Source organism: Microtus ochrogaster, linkage group LG10, assembly GCF_000317375.1.
Source record: "Microtus ochrogaster isolate Prairie Vole_2 linkage group LG10, MicOch1.0, whole genome shotgun sequence".
Classification (NCBI taxonomy): Eukaryota; Metazoa; Chordata; class Mammalia; order Rodentia; family Cricetidae; genus Microtus; species Microtus ochrogaster.
In genome coordinates this window covers 273,919-293,197 of record NC_022035.1, presented here as the reverse complement: position 1 = coordinate 293,197, position 19,279 = coordinate 273,919, and the positions used below count along the sequence as shown (strand labels likewise).

At 36.6% G+C, this 19,279-nt stretch overlaps 1 protein-coding gene across 2 annotated transcripts in view; it reads left to right on the top strand.

Annotated features, from left to right (window-relative positions):
* Window positions 1-19,279, top strand: part of Calcr (calcitonin receptor) — an 85,675-nt gene that overhangs the window by 33,069 nt on the left and 33,327 nt on the right. For both annotated transcript variants that reach the window (XM_013352429.2, XM_005363677.2), the window contains exon 4: window positions 15,768-15,846. In XM_013352429.2, the coding sequence (XP_013207883.1) occupies window positions 15,768-15,846 (79 nt within the window). The remainder of the gene's footprint in view (window positions 1-15,767; window positions 15,847-19,279) is intronic.

Genomic DNA, 19,279 nt, shown 5'->3' with positions numbered 1-19,279 from the left:
GACCAGGCTGGCCTCGAACTCACAGAGATCCGCCTGCCTCTGCCTCCCAAGTGCTGGGATTAAAGGCGTGCGCCACCACCGCCCGGCAATAATAAAACTTTTTTAAAAAATGTCAATTATTTAAATACTTGGCTCTTTACTTAATTGCATACATTTTCCGTAGCAACATGGGGAGATTTATAGAAAACAAGACAAGGTGAATGAGTTGAAGACATCCCAAATTGTTCTTGGCTATGCCTTAAATGAACTTAGTTCTCTGTATAAACTTCGCAAGTCCTTTGTGATCTGCTTTATTTGCTCAAAGGGAAAATTTGGAAGGAATTGTACAAGTAATTACCTTTAGCTATAAAAATATAAAATGTTCACCATTTTAAGAGAATTTCTTTACACTTTAAAGTTTCTGCAAATGGGCCAGTCAGCAGGTGAATGCCCCTGCAGCTAAGCCTGAGACGTGATATCTGTGTCCAGGGCCACATAGTAGATTTCACTACAGTGAACAACCTAAGGTCCAAATCTATGCCTACATATGATAACCTTGCAGTATGTTCTGAGCAGTTAATTCTTGAATTATTACATATACAAAACTTTAAACTCTGTAAATGGATGCCAACCACAAAACACAGAGCCCTTTAGTGGAAGATTCTAATGAGTTCACAGTGGAGTTGTGGGTCACATAAAAACCACGCAAATGTGCTACCTACTTATTTTTATTACAAACTTGGAATTCACATTTTAAAGGATTAAATTAAAGTCATTTTACGTTGTAACAAGGGGCAATGTTCCATATATCAAATTGATTTCAGCAAAAATTTTAAGACTAATAAGTAAAAATGTTAGGCAGACAGCTACTCTAACTCTCACTAATGATGGAAATTATAAGCACCCCCATATTCACGTGCCATTACTTTGCAGAAATAAGAACTTTCAATTATAGTACAACCCCACAGTCTTATTTTAGAGGTTTTATGAATACTGAAATAATTCTTTCAGACTCATTTAGATAGAATTTTATGACATGCTAATCTGTGGTTAAATTGAAATAAAAAATAAACAAAATAAAATGTTTTAATGCACCCTAAAACATCATATTCAGACCAACATTTTCTGAGTTGCTTTTAAACTCAAAGCTGTCCGTGGTCATTTTTTCCACTTAACATTGAACTTGGATTGCAAAATATATCTATGCTTTAGAGATTTCTTTCTTTAATTCTAATTTTTATGTTTTAAAAGAAAACTATTTTTTTTAATTTTACATACCAATCCCAGTTCCCACACCCTCCCTCTCCCATTCTCTCCACCGACACCCCCAACCCTCATCTACTACTCAGAGAGGGTAAGGCACATTGCTCTAAGGCCCTCCCTCCTATACCTGAGCAAAGTATCCATCTAAAGAGAAAAGGTTCCCAAAGAACAAGTACAAACAGTATGGATAAATCCTGATCCCACCGACAGCAGCCCCTCAGTCTGCCCCAGCCATGCAACTGTCAACCACATTCAGAGGGACTAGTTTGGTCCTATGCTGTTTCCTTCCCTGGCCGGTTGGAGTTGGTGAGCTCCCATTAGCTCAGATAGATTGTTTCAGTGGGTGAACCCATCATGGTCTTGACCTCTTTTCATATTCTCATTTCTTCCACTCGTCAGCTGGACTTTGGGAGCTCAGTCCAGTACTCCGCGGAGGGTCTCTGCCTCTATTTGCATCAGTAGCTAGATGAAGATTCTATGGTGATATTAAAGATATTCATCAGTCTGACTACAGGACAAGGCCAGTTCAGCCCCCCTCTCTTCTATTGCTTAAAGTCTTAGCTGGGGTCTTCCTCGTGGATTCCTGGAAATTTCTCTAGAGCCAGGTTTCTTGCTAACCCCATAATGTCTCCCTCAATCAAGATATCTCTTTGCTTGCTCTCCCTCTCTGTTCATTCTATGAAAACATGTCTGTAGTTGTTAATTTTTTACTCCTTTGGCTCTTTTGGGGGCCAGATACTCATTTCCCAAATAAATACACAGAGGCTTATTCTTACTTATGAATGCCTGACCTTAGCTTGGCTTGTATCTAGCCAGCTTTTCTTATCTTAAATTATCCTATCTTTTGCTTCTGGGCTTTTGTCTTTTCTGTTTCTGTATATTTTTCTTTACTTATTTCTCTATGACTTGCTGTGTAGCAGGGTGGCTGGCCCCTGATGTCCACCTCTGCTTGTTCTATTTTGCTCCTTCTCCCAAATTTCTCCTTCTATTTATTCTCACTTCCTGCCAGCCCTACCCATCCTTTTTCCTGCCTTGTTATTGGCTGTTCTGCTCATTATTAAACCACCAAGTGTCTTAAACAGGCAAAGTAACACAGTTTCACAGAGTTAAACAAATGCAGCATAAACGTGTAGGTGGAGGCTGCTCATTCCTTTCTGGGAACTCAGACTCGAAATAATTACATAGAAATCTGTATTAATTGAAATATTGTTTAGCCAGAAACTTACGTGTATTTCTGGCTAACTCTTATATCTTAAATTAACCTATTTCTATTAATCTGTGTATTGCCCATGGCTGTGGTTTACCCATTAAAGCTCCATCCAGCTTCTGTCTCCAGTGGGACTACAGGGCTTCTTACTGACTCCGCCTTCATTCTCCCAGCATTCAGTTTAGTTTCCCCACTTAGCTCTATCCTGCCCTATCATAAGCCATAGCAGTTTCTTTATTCATTAACCAGTAAAAGCAACACATATACAGGACTTCCCACACCATTTTGCCTTTTCTCTTTAAATAAAAAAGGAGTGTTTTAAATTTAACATAGTAAAATTACATATAACAAAACAGGTATCAAGCAAGAATTACAATTACAATACTTATATCTCCTTATCTTTTATCATAACTAAGAAAAACTATAACTATCTATTCTTCAACTCCATGAAAGACTCCAAAAGGATATAATATTACCTAAGTAAACAGGAAGTGCACTGTAAGCAACTCTAAAATTCTAGAATTGACAGAGAGAGCTCACTGCTTGGACAGTCACTTAAAGGTTTTCTGTAACTTTGCGGACACCCATCTTCAGTCTACTGGCTGATCTTTCTATGAAGAAGGAAATTTCAAAGACAGTTCCACCTATATTGGCATTTTGTCAGTCACATTTCTCTGTGTCCTGCAGAATGTCCCGCAGACTCTTTCGTGAAGCAGGAATTCTGAAGGACAGTCTCACCTTTAGGCAAGTTCAGCAGTCATTTCTCTGTGGGTCCTGCATGTCCAGTTCATACAACGTAACATCATGTAGTTCAGGCAAGAGCAGTTTCTTGCCTAAATGGCTAACAAACTTCATGAGGGACCTCTTCAATGCATGTCATCCTCTTGAAGTAGATTGGTACTGCCAGGAGCAGATGTGTCTCATGTCATAAAAAGTCCTAAATTATTAAAACATTTTAAATGCCATATTCTGTTAGTCTTTGAAAGATCTAAAGAATATCTATCCATCTGAAATATAACTCTGTACATCTAGAAAACCTAACTAACCTGACTACAAGCTTGACTATTATAGATGATTCTATTAATCTATATATCTTAATTATACATTTTTAAATGAGCTGTACAAACACAATACCTTAGTTAAGAGCAGAAATATATACATGTAACAAAATTGACCTTAAATTTGTATCAATAAAGCAAGATCCATGCCAATGCAAATCTCTATAGCATAAAAGATTGCAACACATCTTTGCATCATTAAAACAAATATTCCCCAGCATAAACAAATGTAACACAACTTAAATTAATATTCTATAACACATGTGAATAGTATGTATGTATATATATATATTATTTCATCAGAATCAAACACTTTAATCAATGTATGAAAAGAATATATGCAAATAAAGCATGCACACCTAAGCAGATGCTGGACATGTACCAATGTAATGACAGCTATACATAATTGCCCCTGTAGTGTATTGTATAGGTTTCATCCATCATTACTAATCAAGTGACATTTTGCAACTTGGCTCTTAGATTTCTATCTAGCCTTAAACATATGGTAAGCCATGAGAAAGCTTTTTTTCTGATGTGATTTTCTTTTCCTATAAACAGGTCCATATCTGCTGCCTCCCATTAATGGTTCTCATGATGTACATCTGAGATCACACATGTGAAGTCCATTACAAAACATAATAAAAATGTAAAGTTTAAAATAGTTCATTAGTTGGAGTCGTAAGTCACAAGCAATGTCATACCAGTTTGGAATTATGATTAATAGGATGGTATTTATTTAAAGGGGAAAAACTTACAGATCACAGCCCTCTGCACAACCAGGAAGGGAGTCTAGTCGCCAGCGGAGCAGGAAGAGAGCGAGGAGAGGGAAGTCGCTGCTTTTTTAAAGGGAGAGAGACCATGCCCCAATGGGCTGGTATCTCAGCAGCTATAGGCTGGAGGAGCGGGAGGACCTCCCGCAACACCTCCCCCTTTTGTTTAAATAAAAGAGTTTTAAACCTACTATGAAATTATATACAATAAGTACAAATATCCTATTTTAACTAGCTTAGGTCTTGTATAAAAATTAACTTGGCCAAGTCATGAGAGAAAAGTAACTACATCTACATAGTCTTTAACCCCATCGAAGATCTGAGAAGGGAAATAATGTTACCTGGGTAATTAGGAAGTTTAGGAAAACAACTTCCAAAACATGCAACAAATCACAGAGACAACTAGCTACCTGGGCAATCACCCAAAGTCACGTTAGCAGCATTGAAGCAACCAACTTTGGCTAAGGCCTAACATAACTGACATACAATTTTTAAAGGCAAGCAACTTTTTAAAACTATCTTACCCTGTCTTGGCAGGATATGACAGTCCTGTTTTACCAATTGACGCATGTTTTGTATCTCTGTCAGTGGTTGAGGTATGGGCATTTCTTTGCCCAAAGGCCAGTTCTGCCAAAAAGAAAGGCTCCAGGTGGAGTGTCTTTGGTGCTCAACATTCTCTCGGGAATAGAGCGGTGTTGTCAGGAGCAATTGTGTCTCACTATCACGAAACTCTTAGTTAGATTAAAGGCCATTTTTTACAGCTCTTTGAAGAAGTTGAAGATTATCTATCTATACTGAGTATAATCTCTATATAACTAAAGAACCTGATTAGTCTAATTATAAATGACAAACTTAGATGACTATTAATCTATATAATTTTTAATATCTATCTAACTTAAAGACTAAGAAAATAAACGACTGTGAAACAAATGAGGACAATGACCTCCAAATATAAACAATGTACAAATATTTATTGTAGTAGGTCAATATATATCAATACACAAACATTATATAAGTATCTTAATCAGAGGTAAAAATGTACACTGTAATATGGTAAATATATACAATATATATATCAATACAATATATGTCAATACATAAAAATGTTTTAAACAGAGGTAGAAACATGCAAACATGCATGCATACAAGTGACAGGCAATGTATCAGGAGAGCATTAACAGTCAATTCTGGTGTTCCCACAGTCTCCAGTTTGTGTGTGATATTTTGTTATGCTATATAACCGGCTCTACTTTGTCAGTGAGAGAGCAGAGATAGCAACTCCTAGGGACAGCAACCATTGCCGGGGTGGGGAAGGAGCTTGTAAACCATTTGTGTTGCTGTTCATGAGAAAAAAGATTTCATGAGAATGATTTAGGACCATGTAATCCTCTTCAGAATCCTATGATATTCTTGAGTGTTCAAGGGGCAGGTGTGGGAAAACTGCGTGAGGCCCTTCAATAACAGCCCAAGAGTATTTGCTTTGCAGGCACAATTACCTTTTAATTAGACATTTTAGGTTGTCAACACAAGTCATAATAATTCATGCCATCAAAAAAAACCTATAATTTTCTTAAGTATTGTAAGATCTCCTACTAAATTTAATTCAGCAAGAGTGTATCCCCCATGTGTGTACCCACCACATGGTTGCTGATCCCATGTAATTTTACAAAGGTCTCATGAAAGTTTCTAAGGTTCTGAATCACTTGTATTTCATATAGTAACAATCAAACAGAAGACTTTCCTAACAAGAAACTAATGTGAGGCGCTGGGAAAAATAAAAACATGGGATTGAACGTTCTCAGATGAGCATCTTCATCTCTATGGAATGCAAGTGACTTCCTCTAAAACTGTGTTCCTGACATCATAGGGGCTAGAAGACAACTAGCGTGAGACCTGGTTGCACTAACTCTCCAAGCCAGCTTTACTTCCTTTCCATAATCCCTACGAGGTATACTCAGCTGTGCCCGTAGAAAGAAGAGTGATCAATATTCAGCCTGTATCCTACCCATCCCCAAAAAGGTTGCAATTCATGGGTCTACAGAATATTGAACATGACTGGTTTTAAGATAAAGGACTATTTCAACCAGAAGACATTTAATAGGGACATATACAACTATTCTCAATTAGGGAGATCTGTTTGCGCCCCTTCCCACATGCTTTTATATAAGCAGTGCATGACTATCTCCCAGACAGATCTTTTCCTTTGCTGAGTTCAATCTGTTGTTTATCCTATTTCATTTCATTCCAGATATTTGATATTCATCCCTAGAACTTTCCTTTAGTACTTCATTAATTTTTTCCATGTATCCTGAAATTCCCTATCATTTTATTTGCAATAGCTACCATTCATCACCATGCTACTAGCTCATTTGTGTTTAATAACGACTTTACAGTATTGACCAGTGAAGTTCAACAATTGCTCTGCCATTGGGTCTGCTTCTAATTGTTCTTCACAACTGTAAAGTATGAGTTATAGTTTCCCACCCCTTAACATTTAGTAATTATTTATTGTGATTGATTCTTACCAAAAAAGTCTATATCAGTATGATCAGTAAATTCTTGGTGAATTACTCATTACCAAAATACTTGCAAACCTAAAAACAGAAGCTATCCATTTCCAAGGATTGGAAATTTAATTAAAAATCTTCTAAATGGTAATTTATCCTACTCTCTTAAGGAATATCTTAAGGAATTTATATTACACCTTGAGTGTACTGAACATTTGTCAAGCATATATAAGATATAGAAATGGTTGTGAAAGAAGCACTCATGAGCCCAGCCCTGCAGTAAGATCCTCAACCATGCAGGCAAATCCCTCCCCAGTCTCAGCAGCAGCTACTGTTTGTTATTCTAAACTCTCTAGTTACCATTGTGATTTTCTAACTCATTTGCCACACAGAGAGCTTTTGCTCTATCTGCAGTGTTTCATACTTAACCTTTGGTCTCTCTCAGACTTCAGGTTCCACCTCCTAAGTAGCCTCTCCCTCCTCCAGGCTTCCTCTTCCCCAACTCATCCTCCAAGATTGTCATGCCGTTCCATTTCTTCAGAGGCTCCCCAGATTTTCTGATCCAGACTTAGGGATGAATAATTTGATTATGTAAGCCACACAATATTCAGACATGTTTTTACTAATATGTCTTAAATGATTAAACAAAATGCCGTTAGGAAAGCCTTCTGTCTCACTAGAAGATGTCCCTTTGCCCAAGCAGACCAATGTTGAATCTTCAGAGAACTGGGGCAGAGAACTGGGGGATGAGCTCCATTAAGGAACAGACAGACACTTAGTATTCCCCAGGAACCTTTACCCCAGGAATTTGGGACAGATAAAGCTACTTCAAACCAGGACAATATGAAGCAGAAACATGCTATGTCATGTTCCTTAGGAACGTGTGCAATACCCACTCAGCCAATACCTTGAGTTTGGACCTAGAAACGAATGTACCCATAAAGTTTTCACCCACACTTGAGAACCCCTTGTTTCCACTCATGAAGTGGAATTTAAATCCTCTGTTCCTGACTTGCATTCAGATCTTCTTGTTTCCTGGGCAACTTTTAAGAGTTTCTATAATGTTTTTGTGTCTATAAAGTAGAGCAGATATGTTGGTACAATTTCCTTATTCTTTTTTTCTTCCCCATGAAAATTACAAACTAAACTGTTTGCCTTCCATGTCAGAATGCTGTTACTATGCAAATGTAACTATGATTATCAAATTATCATTTATATCCCACTCACCATCTTGTAATTAAAGCTTCCAGTGAAATAGAGATGGTTATTTAGTTACATTGCCTCGTTTAGAGCACCCCGTTGGAGAATCATGGAACTCTTAACATGGCCTAATCGCTTGTCAAATCTCAAAGTTCCAGTAGTTTATCTGGGAGTAGGGGATACTTTTATAATTAAGTGCAGGATCCTTGATATTATATTATATCTTAAATATTATAAATTAAGTAACACCCAAGTCAACCCCAAACTGATTTCTTAAAAGTGAAAATGAATTCTAAAATATATTTCTTAAAGATATTTGTCATTAAAAACTTTAATCTTGTATTAAAATAACACTAAACACAATGATAAAGTGATTCATATGTCATAAATTACTCAATTGTAAAATTTTTGTATGTATTTCTTACTGCTTACCTATTGCAATGGTTTAATCTATAAATGAAGATCAAACCTTTTTACATGATGTATGACCTTTATCTGTTGGTGCCAATATGCATTTTCTTTTCTTTTTTTTTTTATTAAATTTTATTATTCAATTAAGGATCTCCGCCTCCCCCCCCCCGCCCCCGCCTCCCATCTCCCTCCCCCTTCCCCGATCAAGTCCCTCTCCCTCATCAGCTTGAAGAGCAATCAGGGTTCCCTGACCTGTGGGAAGTCCAAGGACCGCCCACCTCCATCCAGGTTTAGTAAGTTGAGCATCCAAACTGCCTAGGCTCCCCCAAAGCCAGTATGTGCAGTAGGATCAAAAACCCATTGCCATTGTTCTTGAGTTCTCAGTAGTCCTCATTGTCCGCTATGTAAGTCTGGTTTTATCCCATGCTTTTTCAGACTCAGGCTAGACCAAGACCAGGTGAATTCCCGAAAGATCATCCCCATTGTCTCAGTGTGTGGGTGTACCCCTCACGGTCCTGAGTTCCTTGCTCATGCTCCCCCTCCTTCTGCTCCTGATTTGGACCTTGAGATTCCTGTCCAGTGCTCCAATGTGGGTCTCTGTCTCCTTTCATCGCCTGATGAAGGTTAATGGGCACAGGAGATCGCTTCCTAGGTACAACCCCAATATGCATTTTCTGTTTGCCTATGATCATTTATATTTTTGTTACTTAAAAATATAAACAATGTGGTCTTCTCCATTTCTGTCATTATTAGACTTCATTGGGTAGATGATCTCCTTAGGAGATCTCAGGAGAAACAACAGACATGTTCTGTTCTTTCCTAACAGTGTGAAGTTATTTTGTTTTCGGAAATTTAAATTAGTTTGTTGTGCTAAATAGGGAAACAATAAAGTTTTCCCTAATGATGAAAGAAAGGGAATGACAGTTGAGGACATTGAACCCTTAGAACATGTAACTCTTGGGTTTTAAAACGTGGAGGTGTGATATAAAAGTAGGACAGAGAGTAGGGCATTAAAAAATCATGAAGATAGACATAAGTTACCATAGACACCGTGAGTGTCTGCCCAGTATGGCAGAATGGAGAGAAAACACAAAGTTTAATAAAGGAAGTATTTGATTAAAAAATTCTATTATCAACTGAGTACCAAATATTGCTGACATTTGATAGTCTGTTAGAGGGTCTTTATTTCATAGTCATGGGTTTCTTTATTTCCAGTATGCATATTACAAAATGTTATTATTTTGAACTATAATTAAATCTTGTAATAGTGACATATATATTAAGTGAGGCAAATATGAGGTGGGAGGAGATTTTTGTTTTGTTGTGTTTGTTTGTTTTTATTTTTCCCCATTATAAAAAATTTCTAATGGATTCAACTAGTAATAAGAATTAAAATGGGAACGTTGGACCATTTTCTGTAATATTACTGATTGTAATCTGACTTCATTCGTGCTTTGTTGAGAGATATTTTTAGGTATCAAAATTATCTTTCATTGGCCACTGAGATTCATTCTCCTTTATGCTTTTGTAATGACAATTGTGAATTACATTTTAACACCTAATCACTATCAGGGCTCTTTTAAGGAAAACAATTAAAAAGCCAATTCAACATTCCTTCTTAAATATTGATAGTTAATCCTAATTCATCTTTTAGAGCAGCATGCTCATGATAGCAGCAATAAACCTTTTGCTGTAGAGTATGGTTCACACTAAAATTCATTCCCATTGGCTAAGGTGTTTTCTTTTAATGTATGAGTTATCCTTACAAAGGACTGCTCTCAGTTAGGTTATAAAAATAATTCCAATAACCCCATTTAAAATCAAATAAGTTCAACTTTCTCTGTACTCATCTTCAGTTTCCTTTTTCTTAGTTTAATTTCTTAAATACTTTCTTATTTATGAATAATAATTTCATACAAGAATACCATATGTATTTACATCATTTCCACTCCCCTATTCCCCTTCCAGTTTCTAGTGTGTCCCCTCCCCTACTCACTCTCAAATTATTGACTTCTTTACTTACTATTTTTATACACATATGACATCCTTTCTTATTCTGAGCTCTATAGATCTAACACAGGGAACCTTCCTTCAAGGAACACTAAAGAAAATAGTGCAAGGCAATGTAGTTCATAATCTCATCTCTTCTGTTTTAGAAAGCAATTTCTATTGAGAATTCTCTGTTTAGTTCAGTACCCCATCACTCATAAGTGGATACTAGCTATAAAAAAAGGACATTGAGCCTATTGTTCATGATCCTAGGGAAGCTAAGTAATAAAAGTAAACCCAAAGAAAAGCATATATAGACCCACCTAGAAACTGGAAGCAGGCAATATCGCCTGACAAAATTGGAAGCATGGGGACAGGGATAGAAGGAAGGGGAGAAGGGGAAGAAGAGGGAACAAGGGAAGGGCTGAGGAGAACTTGAGGGAATGGGATAGTCGAGATGGAGGAAGGACAGTTATGAGAGCAAGGAAAGAGATACCTTGATTAAGGGAGCCATTATGGGGTTAGCAAGAAACCTGGCTCTAGAAAAATTCCAAGTAATCCACAAGGATGACCCCAGCGAAGACCTTAAGCAATAGAGGAGAGGGGGGCCTGAACTGGCCTTGCCCTGTAGTCAGAGAGATGATTATCTTAAACATCACCACAGAACCTTCATCCAACAACAAGTGGAAACAGAGGCAGAGAACCACATAGGAGCACTGGACTGAGCTCCCAATGTCCAGATGAATAGTGGGAGGAGTGAGAATATGAGCAAAGAGGTCAAGACCATGAGGGGTTAATCCACCGAGACAGTTTGTCTAAGCTAATGGGAGCTCACCAGCTCCAACTGGACTGAGAATGAACAAGCATAGGACCAAACTAGTCCCTCTGAATATGGTTGACAGGTGGGGCCGACTGACGATCACTAACAGTGCCACTGGCATTTGTCTCTATTACATGTACTGGCTTTTTGGGATGCTATTCTCTTTGGATGTAAACCTTACTCAGCCTAGATGTAGTGGGGAGGGCATTGGACTTTCCACAAGGAAAAGCGCTTTACCCTTTCTTAGGATTAGAGGTGGGTGGCATGGGAGGGTGCATGGATGGAATGGGAGAAGGGGGGGGGAGTGGGAACTTGAATTGGTTTTTGTTAAATAATAAATAATAGAAAAATTTCTAGCTTTATGAAAATTTGAAAATAAAACTGGGTACAATTTTACCACTTGAAGAAGTTACAATATTGTTTTCACAGTCCTACTGTGAAATCCTATGTGATATATTCTCTCTGTCCTCCCTCTCTGTGTGTGTGTGGTTCTGCCTTTCTAGCTCCCTTGATTGTTATTCATTACTCCTTTGCTTTTCCCCACCTTCTCCCTCCTGCTGGTCCTCCCTCACTTCCCAGTTCTCTTTCTTCCTCTGATGAAAGTACCAATAGATATGTGGATATAAGGAAAATATATTACATGAGCAAGTTATTACCATCTTTCTTCCTAAACATGTGCAGTAGCATTTTGTATTTTTGGTACTATTGCATAAGAAAAGTAGACCACACCTTACAATAGACTCATTTAGGACAATCACCCTTCTATTAATCTCTTTTTAAATAAATATTGAGTCTCATTTTAAATGTAAAGACATCTCTTTAGAACTGATTTAAATATTCTCTTCTATAATTTTATGAGGGAACTAATTTCTAAGTAGAACTTCAAAATGTGCCTTTGGGTGTTGTAAGAGATTACATTTTTGTTCCCAACTGCCCAGACTCAAAATAACCACATGGAAACTGTATTATTTAAATTGCTGCTTGATCAACAGCCTAAGTACATTGCTAGCTAGCGCTTATAACTTCGGTTAACCCATTTCCATTATTTTATATTTTACCATGAGACTTGTGGCCTACCTACCAACAAAGTTCTGGCTGGCAGCTTGAGTCTTCCTCCTCTAGTGGATTCATGGCTTCTGTCGACTCTGCCTTCTTTCTCCCAGCATTCAGTTTAGTTTTTCTGCCTAACTCCACTCTGTCCTATTACAGGCCAAGGCAGCTACTTTATTCATTAGTCAATAAAAGCAACACATAGACAGAAGGACATCCCATACCAGTTGGGGGCAGAGGAAGTGACTCAAGTAATGAAGTACAAGCATAGGGGCTTTAATTAATATGTCTAGAATCCACTTTAAGATCTTAGAAGTGCAGGTATGGCAGAGTGCACTGGAAACTCCACTGACAGGGAGGTAGACAAAGGTAACTCCCTTGGTTCACAACCCAGCTAACTGAGCCTATCTTGCAAGTTAAAGGCCAGAAACAGTAATAGACCTTGTGTGACCTCTGGCCTCCAAAAACATGTCATTAGTTTTGTTTCCTGTTTTTGAAATAAACCATGAGATTAAGTGGTTTATCTTTCTGTAATTGGTGATTATCTGTGCATTGGTGGGTGGATAAATAGCACAGTATACTTTACAGTCAGACTTTCTGTTCCTTATAAATACCAAATTTGCTATGTAATACAGAGCTCCTTGAAAACCATTCTTCTATTGTTAAAAGACACACTGTAACTGAACTGCAATTAACCTGCTGACATGACAGAGAACCTCCACAGCATTTAACAATGCATTAATTAATGGCAAGATAAGGAAATTACTCAAAATTTTTTTTATATTTGAAAATTCCTCTAAGTTATGAATTCGTTTGAAAGGGATTCTGCCCTTATGCCTTTCTAAATTATTTCAATATTCATCTTGCCAGCGTTTATTTAAACTGAATCTAAATTTATAATTCACGTAGTCTATGTGGAAGTATTTGGCTGGCTCTGTTTCCCACATGAGAAATTAGGGTGTAGGCATGAATCTTACTACTCATTCTTTAATAAAACAGCTTGGTCACTTCAGCTAAAAAGTTCAATCGCAATATGGAAATTGACTAAAACCATTGCTTTAGATCGAAGCCCCTCCAGATCAGAACTTCAGATATTAGCTGTTTAGATAATGGGAGGAAACAACTGATTTAGTGAAAATTGTTCACATCACCATGTTTAATATTTAGAGGTCCAACTTGATCAGCTGTCCCTATGCCATTATTCTCACTTAATCTCTTGGTTTGTTAAAGCAACCCAGTTAACTTTACAAGATCTTTGGAAGTGTTTGATCAATCAGGCAAAAAAAAAAATCAAGTGGTTTAAATTTCTAGAAAATGAGTCATTAAATAAAAAGAAAGTTTAGGTTGGTCCCAAGTTTTTCATTCAGAGAATTTATGGATAATTGAACAAGCCTCTGGTATGGAAAATACAAAAGTGTGGAGGAAAATAGCAATTCTGACTTACTACCATTGTGGTATGGCGAAGACAGTTTAAAAACTCACAATCATATGTCTCTCTTATTTTGTTAGCCCACAAAAAAACACCATTATGAATAATGGGAATAATCACACTTAAATGATTAGGAGGGGTGCCGGACATATATTAAAAAGCAATTATCTGAGTGGAGCTCGAATCAAGTAAAACTGTCAGGGTATATGGCACATATGCAAAATGGCAAAGATTGTTTAGTTAAATAAGTTTCCTACATATTCAAAAGTCTGCTTCTCTAGACTTGTTTGCATCATATGAGAGGCTTTCTGCTCAGGCAAAGTTAGTCTCTTCAACTTAGTATTCTTCAATTAGCCTCTCTCTTATCTCCACATCCTGTTTGAGGTTTCCCTTCCTTGTAGGTCTTTGCTTTTCACAACCCTGCTTAGTTTTCCTATTATATGTCAAAACATAAACCCTACTCTGGTCCTCTTAATCAGAAATTATCTGGATCTGTATTTTCAGTGCTGCTGAATGTTTACTTCAGTCTATATTTTAGTTATTGTTCACATCATAATTTAAAATGCATACCACCTCCCTAATTCTCCAAAGTGTCTCACCCAGCTCACCCACGTTCATCATAATGCCTTAGAATATAAGCATGTATGTGTCTACTTTACTAAGTGGATCAATCAATACTAATGAACAATAGTCAGAATATAAGGTGGCATTTCAAAATGATACTTTGTAGTTTCCCTTTATTGTTGCACTATTATGTAAATTGAGTAAAACTTACTCTTTTAGAGAAGCAAGTACATGACACTCACTTTTTAGACTCCAATTTAAACATGTAAGCAAAACTATGGGTGGAGTGTTAGAGGTAATTATACCATTTAAGACGCAATCATAATCTCTCACCCCTAATAAAAATACAGTTTCCACTCAAATACTAATAATGAAAATGTAGCATATATTAAAATTTTCACCTCTTTATCATCTTTGTAGGTATCTGCAAGTTCATGAGAATCTGTTGGATATTTGTGACAGAGCAATCTGTTCTAACTCTTGCGCTCTTGAGCAGGGGCAGTGAGCTCTTGAATGATGTACTCATTCTTTGCTGTGGAAGAACTTTACTCTCAATAGAAACTTGAAGTTTAAAGAAACGTATTTATAAAAAAAATACTTGTCATTCTCAAATTACTTTAGGAGTTAACCTAATGTTATTTATCTTTCACAAACCACAGATTTTGTTTACTGATGGCCAGAGAAATGAGTTCTTCCTGATGGCCCCATTGCAATATTCACCAGTTCCCAATGTTGACACATACTATTCAAGTCAGCTGATGGTTCTCGATTTCTTAAAATTCCTGTATTTCAGTTATGAAATGCAAAGATGTTATATAAGTTTAATCTTCACATTTATTGTTATATTTAAGCTTCAAAAAATACATTGTATATGTATTATTTGTTTTATGCATATACCAACTGTAATAATTAGCCTTTTAGATTAGTAATAAAAAATATTGAAATTATCTCAGTGAAAAAAGTTTTAATGGCCGGATTTGAATATATGGTGAACATTCTAGTAAATATTGTATTTTGTTTCCTATTGCTTGTTTTATAGCATAATACACATGGTTTGCTAAACTTGGGAAATAATAATAAATTATACTAGTTAGTGCTATTATAAAGTTAGTGCTAAAATTGTACCTATGTACTTCTTGATATTCTAAAATGTATTTCATGACCTGGTTATCTTATTCATACACATTTCCCCTGGCTCCCTGCCCCCATATGGTCAGTTATATATCTTTCCTTCTTTCTTATAACCTGTATTAAACTGTTCGTTCAACTTAAAACATTTTAAATCCAGGAAATCTCATTTGAGCTGAAAAAAATGTGAATAGATATGATCAGAAATTTTTAATAGTGTCTTAAGTCTGGTTAAGAGAAGGGACAAATGTAATATGTACCCACAAGTATGTCATGGGCATAATATTCTTGTTTCCATGTGTTATATTTAGTGTGTCTAAAGAGGGAATGATGTAAAGATATCTGATCTATATATATATTTTTAAATCTTTGTTACTTTTATATATTTCTAGGAGAAGGGGGAACCTTCGCAAACCGAGGTTGAGGTTCCATTTGGTGAACCGGTTCACTCTGCTGCTCCTGCTTCTTCTCGTAAGTGGAGAAAAGTATTTCACTTGTGTTAATAAGTGTGCAAAGTAGAGAAGAGTGTCTGAGTGTTGATGAACTGACAATTGCAAGGAATCCAAAACTTGGTTTCTTCAAACTGTCATTTTTCCTCACATTTGTTAACAAGTCTTTCCTTTGAACTTTTGGTCATTTTAAATATCATCATAGTTTATCTAGACAATTGAGTTCCACTTGTTTGGAAAAGTCAGTAAGAAACTGAGTCACCTCCATAGCACAGAAAGTTGAGAATTTTCCTGAATCTTTGCGTGGTTTTCAAACGTGAGTTTGAATTGTGGCTTCTGAACTCTTGTATACTTTTAAAACATCCAAATTCCGCTGAGTAGTTGTGGTGCATGCCACAAAAAGAAAAGAAAAAAAGAAAGGAAAAAAAAAGAAAAAAAATCTAAATTCCATCAGTCTGATTGTGACTGATTTCCGATATATTTCTGATCAAAACTAAGACTCTTCAGTATTTGAGGAACCACTGGCACATTATATAACTTCATGTTGCTTTATTCATAAAGATTTAGCTAGTTAGAAGTTTAATTACTTTAGAAGACACACTATCAGTGTCTGTTTGTATCAACATGCCATCACATGACCTTCAGTATTATCTAAAAGGGAGATGGGCAAATGAAGGCCACATTGAAGGCTGAATCACAGTTGCCAATAAATATCATTTAAAATCTCATACTCTGTACCCAAGCAAGGATTGAAATGGGTTCCAGAACATCATTTATCTATTCTTTACCATATAGTGTCAAGTTTGCAAGTCCACCTAGACTCCTTCACCTGTATAAGTAAAGAAAAAAATACTGCCTTTTGGTAAAGATGAATCTAATTTGAAAGGGAATGTTTGTAGATCAAATAAATGTTTATGGGAATGTCTAGCAATCACTTTGTACCTCTTAGTTTAATAATCTGCCAAAGTAGCGCATTATTTAAAACTAGTGAAAATTTCTTTAGCAAAATATAATTTTATAAAATTAACCCAATACTTGTACATTCAGGTTACTTCATATCATAAATCTAAACAAGTCCCTCAGTGAGAGTGTTGGAAAGGTAGACAGTTTTATTTTGTTTATAAATGCCTAACCCTTACATAACATTTATGAATGTAGAAGTATGGTATTTATTGATCATAAAGCACATGATTTGGGGCATAATTTTATTTCTTAGTATTTTCATTATTTAAAGCAACTTTTAAATTTAAATATGTTTTGAAAATATTCTTTCCCTCCCTGGAAGGACTTGGGGAAGAAATAGGTATGATTTTTAAAAATTTGATACACCAATTCCTTTCAAACAGCTTATTTATTATTGATATGCCTCAGAAATAAATTTAAGTAAAATACTCTTAATTATCCTAAACCATCACTTTTTACATAACATTCACAGATTAATGTGAAAAACTACTCACAATATATTTATTAAATTCTACCAACTCATTTCCCAGTTTGTCCTTAAAATAGATTTTTTTTTCCCCCTTTGGCCAAGCACCTCCCTGTGGTCTCTTCTGCGTCAATCACACAGTGTTTGCCACTCCCTATGGGCATAGGACAGTGCTGGTCAGCAGGGAGCACTCAGACAATGCTGGGAGAATGACACTGGCAACAGTGACAATACCAAGGAAAACACAGACAGAAACAAGATTTTTGCAGAAGTTTTTTAATGTTTGTTATTCTTTGTCTGCATAGTTGTGTCCCCCCAGAAAATAGAACACCAAACAGGCATCTGATCACAGTAGAAAAACAGGGTTAACACACTAGAGCACTGCGCCTCATCCTTAGTCATACAGAAAAACATAACTCAAAACCATAAGTAATTGTAACATATACATTCCGTGATAAGGATATTGGCATGGAAATCTTATTAATTATGCCAATTTCTAAACCTTGCTAATATTCTTTCTTACAATTACTACTTTAATTGTTCTAATTTATGGGTTATAATGGGATCATTTCATATGTTAAAGTTAGTAATGACTCAAATAGGCTGTTTAACACTTTCCTCTCAATTAAATGTTTAGAAAGTCAATGAATGAATAGTCTTTTGCGAGCAATTGTGCCTGATACAATTACATGCAGTGCTGTCTTCAGCACAGTAGCACGGATCCAGAGCAAAAACTAAGCAGAAGTGAACTGTTTTGAACATTCTAGGCTGAACAGACTCTGTTACAATCGTTCTAGAAACCACTGGTAACCCCTCAAAAAAAAAAAAAAACAACTGATTGTCCCACATCAAATTAGGAGTTACCTTAACATATAGTCGTTTTATTTGAGATATTTTCTTTCGTCCTTCATGTTCAGTATGAAGTTCAGAATTAAACCTTCTAGAATGTACGCTCCATGGGGGCAGAAACCATGCTAGTGAATTTGCTGCTGAGTTTTGAGAACCTACTCCAGGACCTGGAGTAAGGGAGACATTTAGAGTATTTACTGCAAAAATACAAAAGTGTAATGCCTCACCTGCTGACTGCTCTGTGGCAGCTTGGTTGTGATATGTGTGATGATACCTTCTGCAATCCTCTGGAATGACACCACATATATGACAGCTGAACTGCTACCTAGAACAACAATTAACGTGTTGGTAGGCAGATTGATAGGCGGGTTATGTAACACGCGCATGTCTCCTTGCCACCTTTGTAAGCACGGCATAGTGATAGCATAAGCACAATATTTAAAATTAGTAGAATCTCTTCACATCTTCCATATTGTCTGATTGTTTCATGGTATCACTGCTGGCTTTATTTTTCCTTCTTACTGTTGAAAATAATGCTATCTCATTAGTAATTTATTTGCATGCAATTATTAGAAAAGTTTAATTAACAATATGAAAGTTGTAAATATATTGTTTTAAGCAGTACTAATTTCATGATTAGAAATATGTCATGTACTTCTATCTGCATTTACACATTTCTATCTGCCTATCTATCCATTCATCCATCTGTCAATGGAGTACCCAAGGTGCGTGTAATTTTAGGAAGAAAGTCATTGAGAGATTCAGGAACCACTGGGAACATCCCACCTTCAGTGTTCAAGCAAGGACCAGACCAGGAGCAGGTCCAGAATGCCGTGGTTCATCTGACAACAGAGGTTCTGATTTTATTCTTTCAGTGTTGAAACAACCTCTACTGAACCAAGCTCCAAACCAAGTTCACTGGAGTTTGTTTCAGTATTGGAAGAATGGTGAGCGTGAGTCGACACCAATCAGCACAACCACTCCCGGCTCCTGCTTCCATGCCATCCCCGCTCCTCCTGACCCGTGTCAGGAGCATGCGCAGCACTGGTGTTTTAGACTGTACGCTCCACGGGAGCAGGATCCACACCTGTTTGCTTCAACACTGCATCCCCAGTAAATGCTTGGCTTGTCGTTTTCAGTAAATAGTCACACATACACACATGTTCAAAAACACAAC